At 46.9% G+C, this 24217-nt stretch overlaps 1 protein-coding gene across 1 annotated transcript in view; it reads left to right on the top strand.

Moving 5' to 3' along the window:
• Positions 1–1362: 1362 nt before the first annotated feature.
• Positions 1363–24217, top strand: part of Tram2 (translocation associated membrane protein 2) — an 86772-nt gene continuing 63917 nt past the window's right edge. Inside the window, exon 1 of the mRNA XM_021161191.2 lies at positions 1363–1595. Within this exon, the coding sequence (XP_021016850.1) occupies positions 1476–1595 (120 nt within the window). The 5' untranslated portion in view covers positions 1363–1475. The remainder of the gene's footprint in view (positions 1596–24217) is intronic.

Genomic DNA, 24217 nt, shown 5'->3' with positions numbered 1-24217 from the left:
AGAGTTCTTTACAAGGCTAGGTCCGAATTTCAGAAGAGCCTTGATTGGGGAGACAGCGTAGCCTGGCCTACCTAGTGGAAAAGTCAACACAAAGAGAGACCTTGGAACAAACCAGGTGGAAGGTGAGGCCTGACACCGGAGGTCACTGGAGCGAAAATACATAAATGTGTGAGCTCATGCATGTGCAGCCCCTATATGTCATAAACTGTAAGCACATGCACGCACGCACCGGTCTTAACTTTAAACAAAGGTTAGTCCAATATAGGCATTAATGCCCCCCCCCCCCGCCCCGCCCGTGGAGTTAGAAGCCCTAGGGCTGTCTGTTAAATAGTGCACAGGAGATAAATTTCTTTAAGGAACTTCATTCAGTTCCAGTTACCTTCAGACTGCTATTTTTGCAAACTCATAACCGCGAAGCTAATTTAAAAAAAAAGAAAAGAAATTAAACAGTCCTCTGTTCATTTTGCATTTCTGTACATTTAGAAGCGATTATTTGTTCCTTCATTACTGGCAGGATTAAATCCAATATTTGCTAGTATAATTTATTTTAAAAGACCTTTTGTCCTTCTGGAAGTAATTTTGAAACTTAATATTAAATGGAAACGTTGGATGAGGATTTTTTTTTTCAGTGTTTATTCTTCCACTTCTGATCAATTAATACTGAAGGTAGTGAGCCCTGAAAAACCAATTCGGGGCAGCACCTGGCCTTTTAAGTGAAGGAGTAAAACGCGGGGTACCTGCACACCCTTGCAAAGTAGGCTCTACTAAGACAAGGCCTTGGGGTAGCTGCTGAAGGTTCTGAGAGGTTGAACCTACACTGTGCAATCCTTCAGATACTGGAGTAGCCAAGCATTCATTTAAGATCCAGTGCAGGGCTGGGGCCAGTCTGCAGGCCAGCACGAAGCTTCCCGCCCCGGGCCCTTCCTGCAGAGGAAGAAGCTGGGAGCTAGGAGTGGGATCCCGGCCCACTTCCTGTCCAGCAGCTCGGGAGCCGCTTCCTCTCAAAGCCGGAGGACAGGGCTTCCATTCCCGCGTCTCAGCGAGGTTCACGGAAGAGTGTACCCCCGGTGGAAGCCGCAAGCACGGGTAGCGAGCGCTGCGCAAGGGTTAGGCGCGCCGGGCTCGCCCAGGGGGCGTGGTCGGTGGCGCTGGCCAAAGGGCTTGAGGGCGGGGCGGATGGAGGAAGGGGGTGTGGCCAGAGGCGCGCGCCTTTGCGGCCTGGGGGCGGGGCGGACGGAGGAAGGGGGTGTGGCTAGAGGCCCGCGCCTGTGCAGCCGCTGCGGGACGAGGGCTGTGGCCGGGGGCGGTTCCGGGCGGCAGGCCGGGGCGGGGCGGGCAGAGGAAGGGGGCGGGGCCCGAAGTTGTTCCGCGCTGGGCTGCGGGGCTGGCGTGCGGACCGGGCCGGGCCGGAGAAGTTTTCGCTGGGGCTGCTGAGCGAGGGTGCGGGCCCCCGCAGGCGGTGAACGCCCGCTGCCATGGCTTTCCGTAGGAGGACGAAAAGTTACCCGCTCTTCAGCCAGGAGTTCATCATCCACAACCATGCAGACATCGGTTTCTGCTTGGTGCTCTGCGTCCTCATCGGGCTTATGTTCGAGGTGAGTAGAGCGGGGAGGGGGTGCTGCAGGAGTTGGCGGTCCCAACTCCCGTGCTCCGCGGCGCAGACAGGGATTCCCGGACCTCATCTAGGCTGGAGCGCGCCCGGCTGGGATGTCCCGCACGTTATCTGCACCTCTGGCTTTGTGCACTGTATCCACCCTGGCCTGGACTTAGGAGAGTCCAGACAGCACCCCTAACTCCTAGCTGTGCGGGCCGTGCCATACTCTGTCGCCCCCCTTGGACATCCACCATGTCCTACAACTCTATCTGAATCTCAGAAACCCATACCTGGCCTCGAACCAATTGCAGAGCTGCCTTCCTGGCCCTATGATTGGGGTTTCCTTTCTGGCGACCTGGTGCCAATGTGGGAAACTCCTAGACCAGCTGTAATTGCACAATCCCCCCTCCTTCTCTCAAGTGGGGGCCTCCAGATCTTCTAGGCTTTTCCAGTGGAAGGAACCCTAACCCTCTCCACCTCTCTTGTGGCTTTCTGGGAGTTCTTCATCCTAACCTCTGGAGTTTGCTCCAGGTGTTCACATGTGGCCCCTGCTCCATCCCAGAGGGACCTTCTGCTACCAGCCTCTCTTTAAATATGACCCAAAGGGCTACTTTGAACTGTTCCTGTAGATCTGTGTGAACTGGACCCAGAGCCTCATCCCCTTTGCAGGAGCCAGTAGAGGGATACTCTCTGTGAAAGGTGATTTCCTAGTCGCTGCAGGGATGTGGGGTGGGGACAGAGAAAGGGATCCTAGATTCAGCACTGTGCTGGTGTAGGCCTCAGAGCTGTCTGTGTAAACCACTAAGGGGTCAGAATCCAAGGTCCCTACTCCAGAGTGAGACAAAACGGTGATATTGAAAAGTGGGAAGGACTTGCTATAGTATATATTGTCTCCAGAGCACCATAGGTAATAGGTGACAGTCCCATGGCTTGAGTCTCCTGGTCTTGAGCACACTCATTCCTATCCTCTCTTCTGTGTAAGTTTCCTGATCTGCATTCTACAGGGTAGTAAGAAGGTGCACCATTTAAGAGTTACTTGTCTACCCCTGCATCTACCCGTATCTCCCTTATCTACCCATATGTCCCAGTTACCGACTCAGGACCTATTTGGCTGATGAACCTGCCCTCTAGCTGGGCTATTCTTGTGGTAGCCCACTCTGAGCTGGATGCATGCTCGTGGCCAGGCTGTCGGGTTTGCAGGAGAGAAGCTGGGACTGGGGTTGGCGTCCACATTCTTCTGGGAATTCTGTCAGTTCACTCTCTTCCTCTCCTCCATTCACATTTTCCCTCGGCCTCAGTTTCCTTATCATTGAAGAAGTCATTAAAACCAACGTTCCTTTTGCAGTGACTTATAAAGCTTAAAGCTGAGGTTTTATCCGCAACAAAAGCCATTCTTCCAGCCAAAGAGCTAATCTGTCTCTTGCTCCTGGACCCTTGTTATTATTTAACATAGTGGCTTAATGAGAAGGCAGGGGACCTGCCCTGCTTTATGTTTGCCTCATGTCAATGTGCAGTCCTTCATTCTAAGAGGCTTCTCAGTGTCATGCTCCAGTTCTTGCAGGCTAGGGCCAGATCGTCACATGTGTCAATCATAAACCTCAGAGCCATGTGTTCCACAGCTGGCCAGAGCCTCGTGCTTAGCTTGCGGCTCTCTGTGGTGTCTCTAGCTTTTGTGGAGAGTTTGGGCTTTACCTGTCTTAGTGTTGTACAAAAAGAGACACAGTTTGTACTCTTGCCTCCTTTGTTCCCTGTCTCTAGCCTTCTGGAGTGTTTTGCTTCAGATCAGTGGTAGTCCTTGGAAACTGACAACTTCTGGGATTGTCACTCCTAGTACCTGATGGCAGAGAAAGGACTAAGGTGAAGGAAAAAAAAAAAAAAAGAAAAAACAAAACCAAAAACTAGCCATTTTCATTTTTCTTAGGATTAGCCGTAGGGCTGTAGAAAGGACTTGGTTGAGGTGCCAACACACCCATCTTCCTAGTTTCATCTTCTTCTGTGGTACTTTTAGCCCTATGGAACTTTGAGAGCAGATGTTTCTTTCTGAAGTTGCTTTGAGGACTTACCAGTCAGAGCTGGTTTAGGAAGAAGGGGGCTTTCCCTTGAATCTCCAGTATCTGGAGCTGAATCTTGATCTGTACTGAGTGTGTCTGTTCCTACCTACTGTAGAGAGATTTTGTGGGATGTGTGTGTGTGTGTGTGTGTGTGTGTGTGTGTGTGTGTGATCAGCTATCATAGAACTCTGCTATCATTACTAAATGAGAACAGAAACATCCTGGAAAATAGGGGGTGGGAGGCACCTCAAACCTAGCATGGGATTGACTGAATATTTCTGGGATTTTCCTTGGGGTCGTGCTGGTTTCGGTGGTATGTATGTGTGTGTTTATAGGTAGGCATATAGTGGGAAGGAGGAGGTGTTGGGGGAACAGGGAGAAAAGTCATCAGGCTCCTGAGTTTGTATCTTGGGCCAGGGTAGGATTCCTTCATTTGGGAAGCTGAGCCAGGAAAACTGTACTGTAATTCTTGCAATAGAATGTGACTCTCATCCCTGCCTAGCCTCTACTGTTCCCTATACCCTCTCCACACCCTAGCAAGCTACAGCCTTCCTACCCATGTCAGTACTCCCCTGCTAGTCACCTCTGCAGCACTCATGGGCTTGATTTCCCTCGCAGGATCCCCAAGGCTTCAGCTCTGTCTTTAGGGAGATGTTGACGCCAAATTCCTTCCCTCGGGATCACTTCCTTTTGGGCGCACATGAAAGGCTGTCTGGCCTCTGTTCCCCCAAGCTGTGCTCAGACACACTTTTAGTTTAGTTTTGGGTTATCTTATTTCCAAAGCGGGGACGGCTTCTTCCCCCAAGCCAGGTTTTGTCCCATCTTATGTCTGTTTGGAATAGAGCTGTTCTGTGCAGCCACTGCACTTGGCTAAAAAATGTCAGGAATGTGGAACTTTATTCCCCCTCCTTTTCCAGCTTTCTCCTTCTTAACCCTGCTTGGGGGGGTGGGGTGGGGAGGTGGTGCAGGGGCTCCGTTTTTTTTCTCCACAGTTTGGACTTTCTTAGGTGGAGTGTGGTTCTTCAGGGTGTGGGTGGCCAGTTGGGATGTGTGCATAAGTCAGATTTGAAAGTAGCCATCCCCCTCCTCCCTCTTCCCTTCACCGGCTTTCCAGTGCCTTGTGCCACGTTTCCAACTGAAACAGGCAGGGGAAGAGGAAAACTCTTTCATTTAGCAAATGGAGAATAAGAAATAGGGGGTGGCTGGAGGAAAGGAAGCAATTTCAGTATCACCTTTAAAATGTCATCTTGAGACAGAAACTAGTTTCTTCTTCAGTTTCTGCAGCTGCAGAGAAATGTTTCTGAGATTCTGAGGGTCATTTGCAGGTTTGTATTTAGTTTTTATATAGACCATGACAATGATGTAAGTGTTCGGGAGCCAGGGGAATTTGAGGATAGGGGCTGGTGTGGGCTTTTGTTTCTGAAGCAGGTGTGGAAGATAGCTCTTTTTTCCAGGAACTACTTTCTTCCCTGTTCCTGACCCCATGACATCAGGAAGAAAGAGTTGGAGCATATACAGTGGAAACCCATTGCATTGGTCATACATGCTTGGACTGAGGGGCCTGTGGTAACCAGTTCTGTTTCTTGATGCTAGGTGAAAAGATAAGTTTATGCATCGAGAAAAGATTCTTCTGTTGTGTTAATAGAAGTGCATAAGCAGCATATAGAAACACCCGTGGATGCCAGCTAATTTTTACTAACTTCTAATGCACTTCTAAGGATGTTACTTTGTCAGCTTTTGAAATTCCTGACTCTACCCCTGGAGCTTGAAACACAGTCTGCTGAGGATGCTAGGGGACCCCAGAGGGGTCCCTCATTCCCATGGGTGAACTCCTCCTGAATGTGGCACTCGGTGACTTGAACCACAGGACAGACATTTGGAGTTTAAGTCTCTCTTGCTCAAGACTCCAGTTTAACCCCACTCTGTGGGATTATTCTCTTACTTGGTGGAAAGTGAAAGATGGTAATAGTCAGTTGGTGGAGTTTTTGACTCCATGTCCAGGATGAAGACCCAGCATGGGGATGCTTTATTGATTGATGCTCCAGACAGTCACACTGAGAACTGTTGCTTCTTTACCGGGTCTGAGGATCTGCTTTCTGTCTCTGTATCCCCTCATTGAGGGCCCTGGTTGTATGTCATTTAGGGATGAGTGCCTATGTCATTTAAGATGAGTACCTTTCTCCTAAATTTCCCAGCACTAGCCTTATACTGTCCAAATGACGGTCCCTGATTCCTCTAATCCCCCATTGCCCCAAGGATTCTGTGTCATACTTCTCTCAGATGTTTGTCTTGTTAGAACACATAGGGTAGGTAGCGAGGGTCTTGATGCCATCCCCTGTCAGCTCTCGGGCAGTAGAGATGACAAGGGAACAGCCCTGGAAGCTAAATAGGTGTCGTTTCTCTTGCTGGCTCTGTTGTCTGAGCCCTTCAGTGGCTTATTTCCCAGGCGCGCTAGCTATCCAGGCTGGTCACAGCAGAGCGCCCCAGTCCTGGCTGTTTGTGGAATAACATGAGTTGCTATGGTGAAAGCTTCACTCTGGCAGGCATGAGCTCCTTTTTGATCTGCTTCGATGTGGGCAGGGGCCCCAGAACTCATTCCATGGCATAGCTGATGTACCTCTCATTCCCACCCTGATAAAGTGATGAAGCCAGAGGTCTGATAAGAATGGATTAGCATCCCCACAGGACAGAAATGCTTTCTAATCAGCCTGTATGCTGTTAGCTCGCTTTGGTGGGAAACTTTACCGATGCTATCTCTTAGCCTTCTTATGCTGCAGTGCTGTGTATCTGGTATCCATTGGTACCTAATGGTTAAAGGAAGGAGGGGCGGGGTAGGGGGCATCAAAACTATGGGTAGGGCTACTGACCAGTCCTCCTTGTTTCATGGGTGGGCCTTTATCCTTTAGGTACTGCGCTACCTTGCCCTGATTTACCTCTGCTGTCTCAGGTGCCCTGCTGTGGAGGAGAACCAAACCCAACTTAGACACAGCTGGTTAGTGCTGTGGGCTGTGCGGTTTAAAGAGCTTTGCAAGGGATTCCTCTGAATAGTGTATGATCAAGTAGCTTTTCTTGCTTTTGAACAGAGGGAATGGAGCCGGATTGTGAGTTGGGGGTGCCAAGGTCTCTGGGGTCCTCCGGTGAGTTTGTTGGAGGCCAGGGTTAGGAGGGGAGGCTGCCACGTGGCCTCTTGATGTCTTCTTTCATTTGTCTGGAGGAATTGGCAGCATTTTACATCTGTGAAATGCTTTACTGGCCTCACCCTGTAATCGGGATGGTTTATGGGGGCTGTCATACCCATCCAGAAGCCTGGCTTCTAGAGGAGAGATTTGGCCAATGACCATCCACTCAGCGTTAGAGTCAGAGCCAAAAATAAGAATCCAGCAGTGTCTGGCTCACATTTAGAACGCAGATCTGATGCCCCCACAAGCGGGGTGTCTGTGGAACATAGCCACAGGCGGCTTTATTTTTCCTGGGTCTGAGTGGGTCTGTTGACTACCTGGAAGTAATGTCTGTGGGCCATCACACTCTGGAGCCTTTCTGCCCAGAATGATCATTGAAATTTCCATCTCCCTCCCAGAGACTTTAGAGAGTGACCCAAATGTGTTCATCTGTCACATGTGAACACAGATGAATGGAGGGGTGCTTCCCCCACTACTGAAATCACTGCCTGCCATTATCTGTGTGAGATAAGGGCTTTCTGGTTGCAGTTTGCTCACTGATATTATGGTCATAGCTCAAGGGCACATTTTCTGTTTTGTGAGTTCATGACTTTAGAGGGCAACCTAAGAAATAATCTGCTGTGTTTACAGAAGAGGAAAATAAGCCCCACCCCCAAAGCAGTTGAGAGATTTGCCCAAGACAATTAGAATAAATGTTTGACAAACCTGGAGCCACACCCAGTCCACTTCTGGTGCATCCTCTTGTCTCTGCCCTGAACTCTAGACTCTGACTCTGAATGCCAGTCTGTGTGGAAGTCTTGGAAGTGCTGTATGATGCGGAAGAGCGCTTTGCCTTTTCACAGAATGGCAGAGTATCTGTGCTGTGCTGCTGTGAACTTGGGGAATACAGAGATGAAGAAGGCCAGGGCCCTGTCCTCAAAAAAGGTCATGGTGCACTGGCCCGTGAGCCCAACTCCTTAGGAGGCTGAGTCAGGAATATTAACAGAGTTTAGAGCTAGCCTAAGCAGCATAGTGAGATACTGCCTTTTTTAAATAGTGAAAAGATGGGCGGGGTAGAGCTCGTTGGCAAAATGTTTACCCAGCATGTGTGAAGCCTTAGACTCAAACTCATGCCACAGAGGGGAAAATGTGGATGAGAGTCAGGCCATAAACGTGATGTGTATGACAGATACAACCTTCCTTAGATGCTTGGGCCTCAGCCTTGAGCCACTAAGTCCTGGTGGAAGAACATTTATTAAGAACTGGCACCCTAGCTGTGGGTGTCAGGGTTTAGAAGAAAAGAGTGATGGTTGGGGCCTAGAGATCTTGCCAGGCACATCTGACACTCATGCATGTGATTGCATTGTGACAGGGCAGAGGGGCTAGTTCCAAAACTCCCATAGGTTTGGGGGCTTTGAAAGCACCAATTCCTTGTCACTGTTTTGAAGTCTGAGTAAATACAAGACCAAGGCCCTGGCAGATCTTGTCTTGTGGGAAGGTCCTATTCCTGGCTTGTAGAAGCGTCTCTATATCTTTAGGGAGGAGGGACAGAGAGGGGCGCTTGATCTCTAGGGTCTCTTTATTAAGGGCACCACTCCCATTCAGGAGGGCTTTGTAATTGGAATTAATTATTCCCTAAAGAACCTCCTAAGGCCACTGCACTGGGGATATGTTTCTAGCCAGGAACTTTTAGTAGCAGCCATCAAAAGTTCTGCCCATAATAGATTCTGTGTGTGCATTTGTGTGTGTTTGTGTGTGTGTGTGTGTGTGTGTGCCATGTGAGCACATATGTGTGCATGCGTGTGAAGGACAGAGGTCATCTTGGGTGTCTTCATCTGTCACTCTCCACCTTATGGTTTTGAGGCAGGGTCTCTCACTGAATGCGCAGCTTAGTGATTTGGCCAGGGAGTAGCAGGGTCTGCTTGCTGCAGGTACAGACACTTGCTGCCATGAACAGCTTCGATGTGGGTGGTGGAGATGCAAAGTTAGGTCCTAATTGTGACTTGAAGATTACTGACTGACCCATCTCCCTAACCTGTCACATGCATGGTATCTAAAGAATCTTGTTTTCAGGACTGGAAATAAAACCTGGGCTTCGCACTTGCTATGTAAGTGTTCTTCCCCCGAGACAACATCCCCTGCTCTTGGATTTTGTAGTTGTTGTTTGTGTTTGTTTTTGTTTTGTTTTGTTTTGAGACAACATTTAACTCTGTAATCCTGGCTGGCCTGGAACTTGCTCTGTGAAACAGCCTGGCCTCTAGCTCACACAGATCTGCTTGCCTCTGCCTCCTAAGTGTGATTAAAGGTATATGCTGTGCTGGCTGCTGTTTTTGTTTGTTTGTTTGCTTTTGAGACAGTGTCACTAGTAGCCTGGTTGACCTTAAACTCAAGGCTATCCTCCTGTCTCAGCCTCTCAATTACTGCCATTACAGGTGTAAGATGCTGTATCAGTGGGACAGGACTTCTTCATAGAACTGAGTTACTTCACATCCTGTAAAGTTAGATTCTCTCACAGGGAGAATTCTTTTTCTTTTTCTCTTCAGGTTCTTTTTTCTTTTTCTTTTCTTTTCTTTTTTTTTTTTTTTTTTTTGAGAATTTTCGTTTTACAGGGAATTCTGTTGAGTGGCTCACCACTCAACAGAATAGATGTCTGTGGCTACCAGAGAGAGAGAAAGACGCCAGGACAGTGGGGCAGATACACATAGAATTCATCCTGCTGTCTCCCCAGCCCCTGCTAAACTCCGCTCCACAGAGGGAGGGTGGCTTTAGTCAGCACTTGTTAGCTTCTGCTTGGTGTTTAGTGTGCGCTGGGATCTTCATGAAGTGGGCGTTAGGCATGGATTGTGTTTAAAGGTGTCTTAACTAGTGTTAAAAGCAGTTTGGGGGTTCTTGGATATCTAGTCCTTGGGAAAACGAGCCTCCCCTCCAGCAATTCTTTATAAGAGTTCCACAGGAAACTCCAAGGTCTGCTCCACAATGCCCGACTTCCGGCTGAGACACTGCTCCAGAATGTTCGACTTCCGGCTGAGACAGATTCCATTAGACTTGGAGCAGAATTGAACTTTTCATACCCCAGACTTCTAGACTTTAGAGGATGCTTTTAACTTGTACTTGGTACCGGGTCAACTTTTGACCTCAGTGGACAAGGGGCAGCTTGTCTTTGTGGATCCTGTAGCTGCCATATGAAGGGCTGGTGGCGAACTGGGAAGGAATGCTTGGGGGGTGGTTTATTTATTTCCTTTTTTTTTTTTTTTTAAAAGATTTATTTATTTATTATATGTAAGTACACTGTAGCTGTCTTCAGACACTCCAGAAGAGGGAGTCAGATCTCCTTACGGATGGTTGTGAGCCACCATGTGGTTGCTGGGATTTGAACTCTGGACCTTCGGAAGAGCAGTCGGGTGCTCTTACCCACTGAGCCATCTCTCCAGCCCCTATTTCCTTTTTCATTAGCAGTTTTTGTCTTTAGTTTGGGCCAGAAGTCTAGAGTGTTTTCCTCAGCGTTAGATCTGTGGCTCGTGCCTTGTAGTGGCTGGCAGCAGGGAGGGAGGTGTGTAGCAGAGAGGGTAAAGGGGATATGATTTCTTCCTGCAAATTGTGTGGCCCATGAAGACCCTTCATTTCTCTGGGCTAACTTTTGCTTTATGGGGGTTGGGGTGAGTGGGTTGGTGAGTGGATGGGCACGGGTGAGGGGATGGCTTTCCTGTAGCTCAGCTGTCTTCATCCTGTGTGCCTGTACAAGAGCCGAGGATGAGCACGGAACCTAAATTGCCAGGAAGGAAGGGGAAGAGGAAGGGGATAGAAGGAGGAACCTTCCTGCCTCCGCCCACACAGATTGTGACATTTAACTTGGGCACCCTTGTCTTCTCTTTTGATTTCATTTGTGATTTGAGTTAGGATCGGTTCTGAAGTTTGTGCTTAGCATCTAATTATCAGTGTAGAGATCTGAGGTAGGGAAGGAGGAAGAGCCCATATTCTGACGGAATCAGAGTCAGGTCCCTGGTGTCCTCTGCAGCATTGACCTGGGAAGAGGACAGAGCAGATCGCATAGGCCCTGCCTGGCCTCACTGTCCTATGTACTTTGCTCTGCCAGATCAGATTTTGTCACCCCAGCTCTCTGTGGGCAGTTTGGGACCTTAGACTTAAAAAACCCTATTTTTCACATTTAGTGATAGATGGATGTCTCTCTGTGTGTGACTCTGCCCCTCACCCCTGTTGTGTTCTTCTGTCCCACCCCCAGATCAACCTGGTGACCTATCTGACCTTACTTCCCCTTCTTCTCTTCTTTCCTACTCTGACCAACTGTGGCTTGCTTTTCTTCCTCACAGTGTTGGGAATGAATCCCACACAAGGAGGAGAGGTTTTCTTTGTTTTCAGATAGGCTCTTACTCTGTCTACACTGGCCTGAAATCCACTAATGAGAACTGAATTGCAAATGGACAGCATCAGAACTTAATGATCTTCTAATGCCTAATTTCAAGTAAGAAGAGTAAGTTACAGGGCACCCGAAGCTACACAGAGAAACCCTATCTTGAGCTCCTTTTCCTCACCCCCCAAGAAGAATAGAATTAGTCATTACAGCTGACATTTGAAACATTACAGGTTGGGGACCAGTGAGACAGCGTGGGGGTAAAGGACCCTTGGTACTATACTGAGCCTGATGACGAGTTCAGTCTCTGGAACACATATTAGTAGAGAGAAGTTTTCCTCTGACTCTCTCTCTCTCTCTCTCTCTCTCTCTCTCTCTCTCTCTCTCACACACACACACACACACACAGAGTAAGTAAATAAATAAATGATAAAATGAAATACCACTTTTTTTTTTTACTAACTCCAAAGCAGTAGCTACCTAATTAAGTATGGCTATGTTTAACTATTTATAAATGAATTGGAAAATGCTATGAGAAATTCCGCTTTAGATAGAATATTTTGATCCCGGAATGTTCTACCACCCGGATGGTGCTACTTACCACATTCTGACTTTGTTTTTGTTTTCGTAGTAACGAGATAGGAAGAGGTCCTTGTGACCTGGCTCTCTTAGGAAACCATAAGAGGCTATATTTTACAGAGGTCAAGGTCTCATACAGTCCTACGGCTAGACTGCTAGAGTTTGCATTTTGCTCTAGCTCTGCTGTATTTGCAAATTAGCCTTTGTATTTCCATCTCTCATCTTTAACAGAGGATTAAAAATGTCATAGAGATGTCGGGAGTAATGAAGTGTTAATGTAAACATATAATATATTAACATACTTTAATTATATTAATATATAACACATAACAGGGTAATAGGTACAGGTACTGATAAGAGCCTCGTACATGTGACTTATGGCTTATTACATCCTGAAAGTGCTGCATCGTATCTCGGCTATATATAACTCATCTTTGTGGCTGTGTCATCCATTTGGCACAGAGCCAAGAAACAGGAAGCAGGTCAGAGCTGATGATGGCCTCAAACCCCTGGCAGGAACCCCACACTTGGCCTGACCTCCAGGTCCAGTTCACATCTTACTTGCACTTAACCTGAATATGTTTGTTGGTTGATACTATGCCTGGGGTGGGGAGTTGGGGTTTGAACACAGGCTATTGTAGAATCTAGCAAATTCTCTACCACTAATCTAATGCCTTATCTAAATACAAATGAACTTCATGTTTGCAGCTGGGACTCATCCCCAGGCTATCTCATTACATATATGCAAGTATATTCCATGTGCTGAAGAAAGAAAGAGCCTAGAAGCCTTCCCAACCCGAGTCTGAGCATAGATTTTTACATATCCACCATAGCTAATATTAGAGTTTGGAACCTAGAAGTGGTCCTATTGGAAGTCAGCTGTGCAGAATGATCCATTGCTAGAGCTTCCAGAAAGTGCTAGGTTTATAGCACAGAAACAAAATGGAGCATGTCTACTGAGGAAGCAGTTCTGGCTTCTTATCAAGCTGCCTGGGAAATGTACTAACTCAGTACTGTTAATGTACTAACTCAGTACTGTTCACCTACCTGGCTTCTTCCTTTCTTCCCTCTCTCTTTTTTGCTATTCATTTCTTCTCCCATCCATCAGATACAGCTACTCTATGTAAGGCACTGAAATCTGAATGGGAAGGCAGCCAACAAATGTGTTGACAAACTAGCTTGAGAAGGAAGAAAAAGTAATGGTGCCTTGTGGCCGGGTTTCCCTGTGTTGCTCAAGTGGAAATCGCTACAGGCGTGACAATTATGGCTTTCCAGATTGTGACAGGTGACTTATCCCATCTTTAGCATTCAGCTATTCTGTCACCAGGTGCAACCTGTCCAGTTGCACTGGATTCAGGGAGGGGAGTCTGGAATGAGCTGGTTCTTGTCTCCATTCTGCAATGCTAATCGTATGGTGCTTGTCTCCATCAGGATTTCTGTTGTGATAAAACACCATGGGCAAAAGCAACTTGGGGAGGAAAGGGTGTATTTCATCCTATAGCTGTGGTCCATTATCTGAGGAGGGCAGGGCAGGAGCTCAGCCTGGAGACAGGAACTGATGAAGAGACCATGGAGGACTGCTGTGTACCGCTTGTTCCTTATGGCTTGCTCAGCCTGCTTTCTTACATGTCCCCCAGGGGCGATAGCATCCACACTGGGCTGGGCCATTCCACATCATCAGCTAGAAGAAGCACCAAAGGCTTGCCTGCAAGCCAATCTGGTAGAGCCATTTTCTCAAATGAGGCTCCCTCTTCTCTGCTAAGTCTAGCTTGTGTCAAGTTGACAGAAAACTAGCCAGCAAGGTGGATGCTAAAAGCACAGAGGGAACGAATACATTGTATAACCACAAAGACCTTGCCTTTCCCCATGGAAGGGAGGCAGATTGGAGGTAGGCAAGTCACTAGAGGCTGAGCTTTCCCTACTGAGCTGCCATATTGGTATTCTGTGTAGCACGAAGTGACAATGAATGTGTGGTATCTCCCAGAGAGGATGCTTTGAGAATATGAGGAAAACATTCCTAACTAAGGCTGGAGAATTAAGTGGCCCTGGAAGAACCTAGGCAGAGGAGTAGTGTATCCTCATGAAAGGGGAGGCTAGTGTGGAACTGGCATGCTCAGCTGATGGGTTATAATACTGCTTATTCTGGAGGTGGGATGAAGGGGAAAGAACATTCAAGAGGGGAGGTGGGGCTCAATCACAGAGGCCTGGGAGGTCATGCCCAGAGTGGAGCTAATCCTGGAGGTAATCAGGAACCTTTGAAGAGTTTTCAGGAGGACAGTGGTATGAGGAGGTTGCTCTGGAGACAGTGGAGAGAGGGAGGGAGGGTGAGATGGGATGTAGAGTCCGGGCAGGCGGCTGTGGGGCTGGTCCATGTGCAAACTTCCCTTTGGAAATCTTTCTGTGTCAACTTCTGGCCTGGAAGTGAGTTGTAAGAAGCAGCGGGAACCCATGCTCCTCAACATTCACTCATGTCAAGTCTCAGTCTTTTCAACGTGTTTTATATGACCTGGGGTAGTAGCAGGTACTTGTATGAGCTGGGCTTATGTGATTAACACTGTCACCATACAAGGTTGCTATTGTATAGGAATGCTGTTTCTGGAACATCCTGTGCCTTTCCCACCTTTGCCACACATACCTTGCCCCCCCACCCCCCCGAATCACCTCATCTCATCACCCTGTTTTACCGACTTATGTTGCTTTTCCATGACCAAGTGTTCTTCAGACCCCTGAAGATGTTACTGATTCGCATGTAGCATCTGTGGGTTTTTAAAGGAAAGTGCTCATGCATTACAGCTTTTTTCCCCTCTACCCTTTTATATTCTTTTTAGCTAAGAAGCTACAAAGAGAGTACTGTTGCCTTGCCTTAGGATGGTGGAGGCAGTGGAGGCAGGAGCATGGGAGTTTCCTTTATGGAAGGGTTTGTAGAGACCGTGGGGATGAGGTGGGACAGGGTGAGGGTGGAGGACAGAGGGATTTTTGCTTAGACCGTTTTCTGTAGCAGTCCTTCAGAAAGGCAGGAAACACTTGCAGTGTGTTCAGTCTTTGTGTGCATTGCTCTCGGGAGTACCAAGGGCATGTCATCACACAATTTATTTTTCTACTGTGAGCTGAGCCTAGGGGTCCTTATTAAGGACATCTAAGGAGCACTCAGGACTTCCGCTCCTGACCCCATGCATGTCTTTAGGAGGATGAGTAACAGCAAAAACTCATCCGCATGACCATGGAGTCTTTCAGCATCAGCTCCCGAACAGTTCCCAATTCCCTTCTCACCTGTAATTCTCTTTGACCTTTCATTAAGATGCTCGTTATCCCTTGGCTGAATTGCTGAAGGGCAGTGGTTCTCAGCCTTCCTAATGCTGCAACCCCTTTAATACACTTCCTCACGTTGTGGGGACCCTCAACCATAACATTATTTTTATTGCTACTTCATAACTGTAATGTTGCTACTGTTATCACTTGTAATGTAAATACCTGGTTGTCAGGATATGTGACCCCTGTGAAAGGATCATTCGGTCTCCAAAGGTCGGAGCCCACGGTTGAGAACCACTGCAGAAGGGGGTTCTGACTTAACCCCAGCCTCTCCTTTTCTCTATAGAACTACCTCAGTTGTTCTCAGACAGAGCTGAGTCTAGGTCCTCTCTCCTCCTCCTAGGGTGCCAGCCTTCTGGGCATATGAGTAGCCTTGCCGTGTCCGGACCTGTGTGACACACCAGTCTGCTTGCGCTTCCTGAACATCCCGTGTCTTTATCACTTTTCCCCATGTACCATGGCTCCCCAAGCTCCTCCTTATCTCCTGGTTTTAGTTCTTCTTTAATGCTCCTGCTCAGATCTTAGCCATCACCCCTGCACAAAACTCTGCTGGCCCAGCCGTCCTCTGATGGAGCTCCTTCTTCCTTTGGCCATCTTTGCTGTTCATTACTCACCCGGTCACCTGGCGTCTGCTGCCTGCCAGGAGTACTCGGAGCTGGAGATAAGACAGGAATAGAGGAGGCCGAAAGGTAAACAGGGTTATTGATATGTGTGTATACAAGGTACAGTTGCAGTAATGCAGGGAGCCCTACCCCAGTAGTCTGTATTTAAAAAGATACATTTATTTGGACATCTATCTAAAGCATGTCAGCGAGGCAGATTTGTTATGGAGAGAGTCAAGGTGTGCACTTGGACATTTGTGTCTGTGTAGAAAGGGTCTTGCTTTGAAGTTGAAGCTGGCCTTGAACACATGATCCTCCTGCCTCAGCCTCCCAATGCTGGGATCACAGGTGTGGTGCACACCACACCTGTCTTTCAGTGTGTGTTTGAGTGGGAAGGCTAAGAAAGGATGTGGTAGTGAAAGATGAGCCAACCATATCGGAGATGCAGACAGCAAGGCTGTCAGCCTATGCAAGAGGGAGCCACAAAAGAATTCGGAGGAATGGAGTGAGTGACCTAGGTTATGAACAGTAGGCCAGTGTAGGTCTTTGTACTCACTAGGGCCTCTCTCACAGCAAGGGAAGGGGCAGCTCCCACTCATCATGTCCCAAGCAGGTCCATAGTAATATGAAGGTGGGATGTGGATTTTCTGAGGTGGCCCTGGGTGCCCACAGGAAAGCGTGTGTGTTATGTATACTTTCTGTCACTGATGGCCATTTCCAGCCCCTCTGTCTGTCTTAGGCTACCAGTCAGAAGTGCTTGAGAGCACAGGAGTGATGCTAGCTACTGTACACGACAGACACAGAGAACTGGCAGTCGTAGCTTCCAAAGAGAAGGGTGAGTGGGTGGGGAAGTTGTACTAGATACCACTTGGTAGTATACTGATGACTCAAAAACACACCTGTACCCCCATCCCCCGCCCCCCAGCACCTGTTCTCATCCATCTCCCCTCCTCCATGCTCATGAACCTCTTTTACTATTCTTGGTATTTTCATGTTAACCTTATTTATGCCAATGTGAGCAGCCATAAAAATGTTATATAGGGCCAGCAAGATTGTTCAGTGAGTAGAGATGCTACACAAGTCTGATGACCCGAGTTCAATCCCCAGAGCCCATATAAAAGTGGAAGGAGAGAACTGACTTCGTAAGGCTGTTCTTTGACTTCAGTATGGATGCTGTGGTGCATGGATTTACATAAACCACTCAGACAGACAGGCAGATGCACACAATAATATAATGATAAAGATAATAAAATAGTAGTAAGAAAAATAATATCGATTCAGTGTATCGGTATTTGTGCACATGCCTGTAAGCATGCATGCTGCTGTCTCCTTGATGGCACACAGTAAGACACAGTTATCTAAACAGATTTGTACCTAGTGATTTCCTTTTAACCGGAAGTCTGGGAGGACTTCCTGTCAGTACAGCAGGACTCTCTGCCCGTTCATTGGGTTCCCTGTTGATGGACTTGTTTCTAGTCTTTCGCTCCTTATAAATGATGCTACAGAGACTATGTGGGTAGTGCTTCACTTTGCTCCTCTGTGGAAACATCCAGCAGGGAGGTTCTCAGAGCCGGGACAGTCCAGTTAAAGTGTATTTAGTTTTGAGAGGTGTTGATGTTTCCCGTCCTTTCAGTAGTGTGTTCAAACCCGTGGGTCATTTCACTATGTGACAAAACACTATTGTCTATGGCTAGATACTAAAAGCTCTGCCAATTTCCACGCTTTTTGTGGTCACATCTGTGTTTTCCCCACTTACCACAGCACTGTACACATAACAAAAATGATATTTTTTTTTAATGTACTGCTTCATGCCTTTCAATAAGGGGAACGTTTCCTACTGATTTTCTTTGGAAATATGTTTTTTCTTTATTCTCGAGAATGTCATACACCTATGCAGTACCTACACCTGTTTCCCTTCTCCGACTCTCTCCAGGTCCCCCCTCAGTATGTCCCCTTCCCAATATCTCTTTTTAAAAATAACCCACTAAGTTCATTTAGTGCTGCCCACATGGGCAGAATGTGGGACCATCCGCTGGAGTGTTTGAAAGCTACCAGTGGTCATACTAAAAAGAATGGTACCCACCCCATCCCACCTCCATCCACTCCACCCCAGCCCCTCCTATCAAAGTTCTTGCATATCTTCCTGTAGTTTCTTTTGCTCTGTCCCTTCAGTCAAGTCTTCCCTCGGGATAAACTCTTCCCTCTGCAGCTCTTTTTTATTCCTTGGGCTCCACATATCTTTTCTGGAAAGCCTTCTTTCCCCCCGGCTGTATGGTAACTCCTTTCTCAGCTCCCAGGTTCCCTGAGGTGACAGCCCCCCTGAGTACTGCCTCCTTGCCCCATACTCTTGACTGGCAGTTCCTGGAGGATGGATCAGCCTCTGTAACAGGTAGAGGAACACTAAACATCCGGTTTGCTCTCATGCCATATTCAGCAAGTAGATGGTAAAGGAGGATTGGTACTTAGTTGATAAATATCTTATCAGAAACTTTTGCCTACATTTTAAATCATGCTATATTTATAGGTCAGTGATTTTCAGAACAGTCGCCAATTTTTTTAAGCTCACATTACCACAGTTCAGAACATTTGCCTCCTTCCTCAAAGAAACGTTAGCATCCATTCCTCATGGTTGCTTCCCTCCCATGTCAGCACCCCAGAAACCACTAATCTCTCTCTGGGCTTGCCTGTTCTGAACATTTTATATAAATGCAATCATGCTACATATGGCCTTCAGGCCTGGCTTTTATTTAGCATAATGTTTTTGAGATTTATGCACACCATAGCACACATCAGTATTTCATTCGCTCTGTGCCTGACTTGTTCCATTGTGTGAAGATACCATGTGTGGCTTACCCATCTGTCAGGCGATCAACATTTGAGCTTTTCTGCTCTTTGAGAATTATGAATGATGCCTCTCTGAACACTCCTCTGTAGGCACTGGTGTAGATAGCATGCGCTTGGTTCTCCTGAGTGTATCCCTTTGAGCGGAGTTGCCAGGTCAGTACATAATTCCCATGTAGGCGAGGAGCCAGGGTTGAAAGTATATTGAACAGACTGTCCTTTTAACTCAAGGGTTTTATCTCCAGGCCAGTACTGTATATATCACCATTATCCCGCCTTCACCCAGCAGTTACTGAAGTTATATTTGATGGACTGTGGGGTGCTCGTCTGTAACTCACAGGCAGATGTCTGAGTTCATACAACAGCGATGTTTACTGCTTTCCTCTCGCTCTGTGCTTTGCTGACTATGGAGGCTGATGGATGCTTATCTTGCCCCGATACCATCATTCATTTCAAGCCATCTAAATATCCATCTGTGTTGACCCGCTTATCAAATTATGGCTGTAGCCATGCAGGGGCACACTGTAGCTGTTCAAAACATGATGAGGCCGTCCGTGCCTTATGTATTGGCGTGGACTGATGCCTGTGGAAAATATTGGCTGGAGATTAGCATGTATAGCACTGGCCCATTTTAATAAAAAGCTTATGTTTATGTAGGCAGAGGCAAAGCCAAGAAAGGTCCAAACAGACTGGGAGGAAGGCTACAGGAGATGTTTTAGCTTTCAGTGATGTGTTTCTCTCCCAGGAAGTGTGTATAGCTTTTGAATTGATTTCCCACCCCCACTTCTCTCTCACAGACACAAAGCATTGCTAATAAAATCCATCAGAAGCACTAGGCATTACTCTAAGATGTAGGCTATATTGCCAGCTCTGCCTTTGGGATGACTCTATGCATCGGAGGGCAAGGATTTTCCCCCAAAACCTGTTGTTTCTGTTACATGCCTTTTCCTTGGGAGTTCCCAGAACCTCTCATGGGAGCTGGTAGACTCTGGTTAGAGGCATGTTGGACTCCTCTAGGAAATTCATGTGTCATATAAATTTGTGGATTGTTTCGAGACAGGCTCTCATGTGGCTCAGGCTGGCTTCAAACTTACTATATAACTGAGGTTTTGAGCTCCCCATCTCTTGCCTCTACTTGCTAGCACCGATATGATAGGCACACATATTTTATTATGGGAGTATCCTGAGTGATCATCTCTCTTCAAGTGGTGAGCAGTGTTTCTGACATGTAGCACTCGATGGAAGGCCTCTTTGTAGCAGATGCTGAGCATTGAAAGTGTCCAACTCTCAGTTGACCGCAAGTGCCAGTTGACACTGTCAGGGTTGAACTTGAAAACCAGAGTTTGGGGGCTGGAGAGATGGCTCAGTGGTTAACAGCACTGACTGCTCTTCCGAAGGTCCTGAGTTCAAATCCCAGCAACCACATGGTGGCTCACAATCATCAGTAATGAGATCTGACGCTCTCTTCCGGAGTGTCTGAAGACAGCTACAGTGTACTCACATTAAATAAATAAATAGCCTTAAAAAAAAAAAAAAAAGAAAAACAGAGTTTGGGTGAGTTAGGGAGGATGACTTCATAGGTGGGTTGGAACTCCATGTCTGGCCTTCTATGCGTTTTATTGGATCCTGTGGGAGAGAACCCATCCTCCTGTGGCATTTCATTTCCATAGCTCATGATTCATTGTTGATTGGTTACTTAATTGATCCTCCCCCAGATCCTAAATTCTTCGGCCTACAATACCAGATGTTCTTCAAGCAACCACTTCTTCATCCTCTTCTTCCTCCATTGTCATCTTAATATGTACCATTATGTTCTTAAAGAGATTGCAGGAAAATTGAGATAATAGAAAGAGCGCCATCTGGGCCATTCTGAGGTATATCTCCATGGTTCTGAGTGTAGTCTAGGGTCCAGTCAGTCTCCAAAACTGTTCCCATTCACTTCTTAGGCATTTCTTGAGCACCTCCTAGGAGACAGTGAAGACAGACTTCTTTCTGGGTGTGACGGTACACACCTATAATCCTACCAGTTGGGAAACTTAGATAGGAGGATTACCATGTATAGCGGGACTTTCTGAACCCACTGGCGGTCTAAATAATGACATGGAGACTTACTCATTTTTATTAGTGCTTAGGATACCTCCTAGCTAGCTTGTCCCACTTAATTGTATTATCCTAGTCCATGACACTCTACCAACTATTTTTTCACCTCCCTCTCCATCCCTGTATATCTGATCACCTCTGGATACTGCTGGTGAATCTTCCTGCTTCTGCTTCTTCTCCCAGAGACCCTCTCTCAGCCTGTCATTCCCACTTTGCCTTTTCCTGCTGAGCTATTGGCTATCAGCTGTTTCTTACAAAATACTGAGGCAAGTGATAAGCCTTAAGAATAGCAATATCAAAATCTGGCCAGTACTCACTCTGCCCATTCAGCTATCAACAATTGAATACACAAACACAACCTTTACACAGCGTACAAGAAGGTAACCCCAGCAGCCATGAGTTTGAGGTGAGTGACCTGGGGCTACAAAACAAACAGACATACTTCCACCCAGTCTAGGATGGATCTGAGTCAGGGTGAGAATTCAGCATGGACAGAGAAATGAAGCACATATTAAAGAGCTGGTTCCTTGGTGGGCTTCTGGGCCTCAACTTAAACCATGTTCTCATCCACCAAGACTTGGGGCTGCCTCTCCTCAGCTCCCTGACTCACTGACTATACAGATTGTCTAGAAGGATTGCAGTTTGTGCTCTGTGGTGCCCAAGTCTGTGGATGAAGCCAGTGTGAGTGTCTGGAACTTTGCTCCATAGCCATGCCCATGTGGCCTGTGGAGGGGGCAGGGCAGGAGAAGGACACCTCTGCCAAAACCAGAACTTCACCAAACCCCAAATCAACGGTTTGCCCAAATATAGCCTCCTGGCCCTGAATTCAGCCATGATGCATAAACTAAATATACTGTCTTTCAGTTTGGAGGCCCGGCTTCCTCCAGGGGTGACTGCAGTCGTTATTATAAAGTGCCTTTTCTCAATTTGTCTTGGAAAAATGTCCATGGTGATGTGGCCCGAGGGTCACGTGTAAAACTAAAGTCCTTAGTGAGGACGGGCCCCAGGTAGCATCTGGCTTTTGCTCTTCCACAGTGGCCTTTCAGCAGTGGTGGCTTCGCATTCGGTGTGTAGACTCCCGTGCAGAAGGAGGCTGTCACTCTGGAGGCTCTCCCTGCATGCTCAGTCCTTGGAAGAGACAGACTTGAGTGCCCATTGCTTTCTCTGTGGATTTGCACTTTGAATCTCTAGTCCGTGTTGCCACGTTGTGTCAAGCTTATAAAGGTCAAGCTTGGGGGGCGGGATATGTGTCCGAGGTGTCACTGCTGATTGAATCTAAAGCCCTTGCTTTTCCTCATGTAAGAGGACATCTTGGTTAAGGTACTTAATTGGACCCATTTTCTTCTCAGTAAAAGGGGATAAAAGTACTTGTACTGCCTCTTAGAGATTGTCACCCGAGCAAGCCGAGCTCAGAACACACGTGTAGTGTTTTAAACCAAGTCTGATACATACTGAGGTCTCAGTCTACTGAGTTCGTTGTGCCTAAAAACTAATTCCATAAATATTGCCCCTATAACCAAGCTGCCAATTTGCCTGCATTTCTTACGTTCCTTTGAGTCAGGGCCTTGCTATGTAACCCTGCTTGGCATGGTGCTGGGTAGCCCAGGCTGGCCTCAAACACAGCATTCTTCCTGCCTCAGCTTTCTAGGTGCCGAGATTTTAGTGCTGTACCACTGTTTTAGTTTGGGTTTTATTGCTGTGAAGAGACACCATGACCAAGGCAACTCTTACAAGGGACAACATTTAATTGTGTCTGGCTTACAGTTTCAGCTGTTCAGTCCATTATCCTCAAGGCAGGAAGTATGGGTGCTGGAGAAGGAGCTGAAATGTCTGTATCTTAATCCAGAGGCAGCCAGGAGAAGAGCCCTCAAATTCTGCCCACAGTGATGCACTTCCTCTAACAAGGCCACACCTATTCCAAAGACGGCAGGCCTCCCAGTCATAGCAGCTCACATGGGCCAAGCATATTCAAACCACCACAACTGCCATGCCTGGTTCTTGTTTGCATATAGATTTCACTCAGCCTGTTCTTCCTGGTGTGTCCATTCCTTCCAGACATGTTTTTGCCACTGGCATCTCTGAATAAACCAGTGAAACTGTCTGGGATATACAGCCTGTGTAGGTTTTCTAGGGGCTTCTATTTGGTGAGCTGTGAGCCCCTTTCCTGCTGAATCCGTGGACGTTGGGTTGAGTTACATGGGATCATATGTGTGAAGCATCTCACACTGAAGTGAGACTTGACCGCAGTAACTTACTTATTTTAAATACAAGATTCTTTTTTGTTTGTTTGTTTGTTTTTGTTTTTTTAGATAGGGTTTCTCTGTTGTAGCCCTGGCTGTCCTGGAACTCACTGTGTAGACCAGGCTGGCCTCGAAGTCAGAAATCCACCTGCCTCTGCCTCTTAAGTGTTGGGATTAAAGGCGTGTGCCACCTCTGGTTTCTCTTCAGATCGTATTAATCTTTTACCTTAAATACGAGATTCTTACTGTTGAAGGACTGCTTTTGCTTTAAAAAATGACTTCTATAGCAGATTTCTTCAAGTTTTACATATGTTTTAACTTCTATGTTTTATTGGCTGGATACTCTGGCTTTTCATGGTTGTAATAAAAATGCACAGACTGACTCTGATTCCCACTCCCATCTCAATAATGTGTTTAAATACTTTGAGATGTTAACATTCTTAAAAGATGAGGTGGGTCCCAAGAGCTTGTTAGTAAAGGATTGGTTAGACCAACTGCTAATGAGTGACAGGAATCTGGACCTAGTGTCATCAAAGGAAGTTTAGTACGTGGCCCAGGGGCTTTTTGTTTTGTTTTGTTTTTGTTTGTTTTGTATGTGTGTGTTTCTTTTAAAAGCAGATTATAGACTGCCACATTGGTAAGAATAATTCCTTCCTTCCTTTTTTCCTCCTTTCTCCTCCCCTCCTCATCCTCTCCTCCTCCCCTTCCTCTTCCCCCTCTTCCTCCTTGTTAAGGCATGGGTCTTCATGGGTTGCACGCACCTTTAATCCAGTGCTCAGTATAAAAGCTTGGGCAGGTTCTTCTTCCCAGGCCCATGCTCCCGGAAGTAAGACTCAGACTAAAACTATATTTACAAAATACCTTGGCCATATAACTAGGCTCTTGTTAGGAGCCTAGGATCTGACTAGATTGTAACTTAATATAACCCATTTGTTTGAACCTACATTCTGCCACATAACTGGTTACCTGTGCTCAGGTACCATGCATCCATCTTGTCACATCTTCCCAGTTGACCCTTCCTCTGCCTAGCTATATCCCAGAATCCTTTCTGCCTCCTGCCAGTGTCCCACCTCCCATTTCCTGTCTTAACTAGTTGGGCACTGGCTTTTAAAATTTTAGTATTATTATTATTATTATTATTATTATTAACAGGTGATGCTTATAAGAGATTCTCATTATAGCTCGGGAAAGCAGAGATGGGCAGATCTCTGTGAGATGGGACCAGCCTGGTCTACAAAGTGGATTCCAGACCATCCAGGGCTACAGAATGAGACTGTGGGGGGGTGGGGTCGGGGGTAGAAGCCCATTATTCTTCCAGAAAGATACCTGCATGCTAATCATCAAAACACTGTTATGGAAAGCTAGAGTGGAGCA

Source organism: Mus caroli, unplaced genomic scaffold (assembly GCF_978045245.1).
Source record: "Mus caroli unplaced genomic scaffold, Mus_caroli_1 scaffold_1, whole genome shotgun sequence".
Classification (NCBI taxonomy): Eukaryota; Metazoa; Chordata; class Mammalia; order Rodentia; family Muridae; genus Mus; species Mus caroli.
This window is presented reverse-complemented; position numbering and strand designations above follow the sequence as displayed.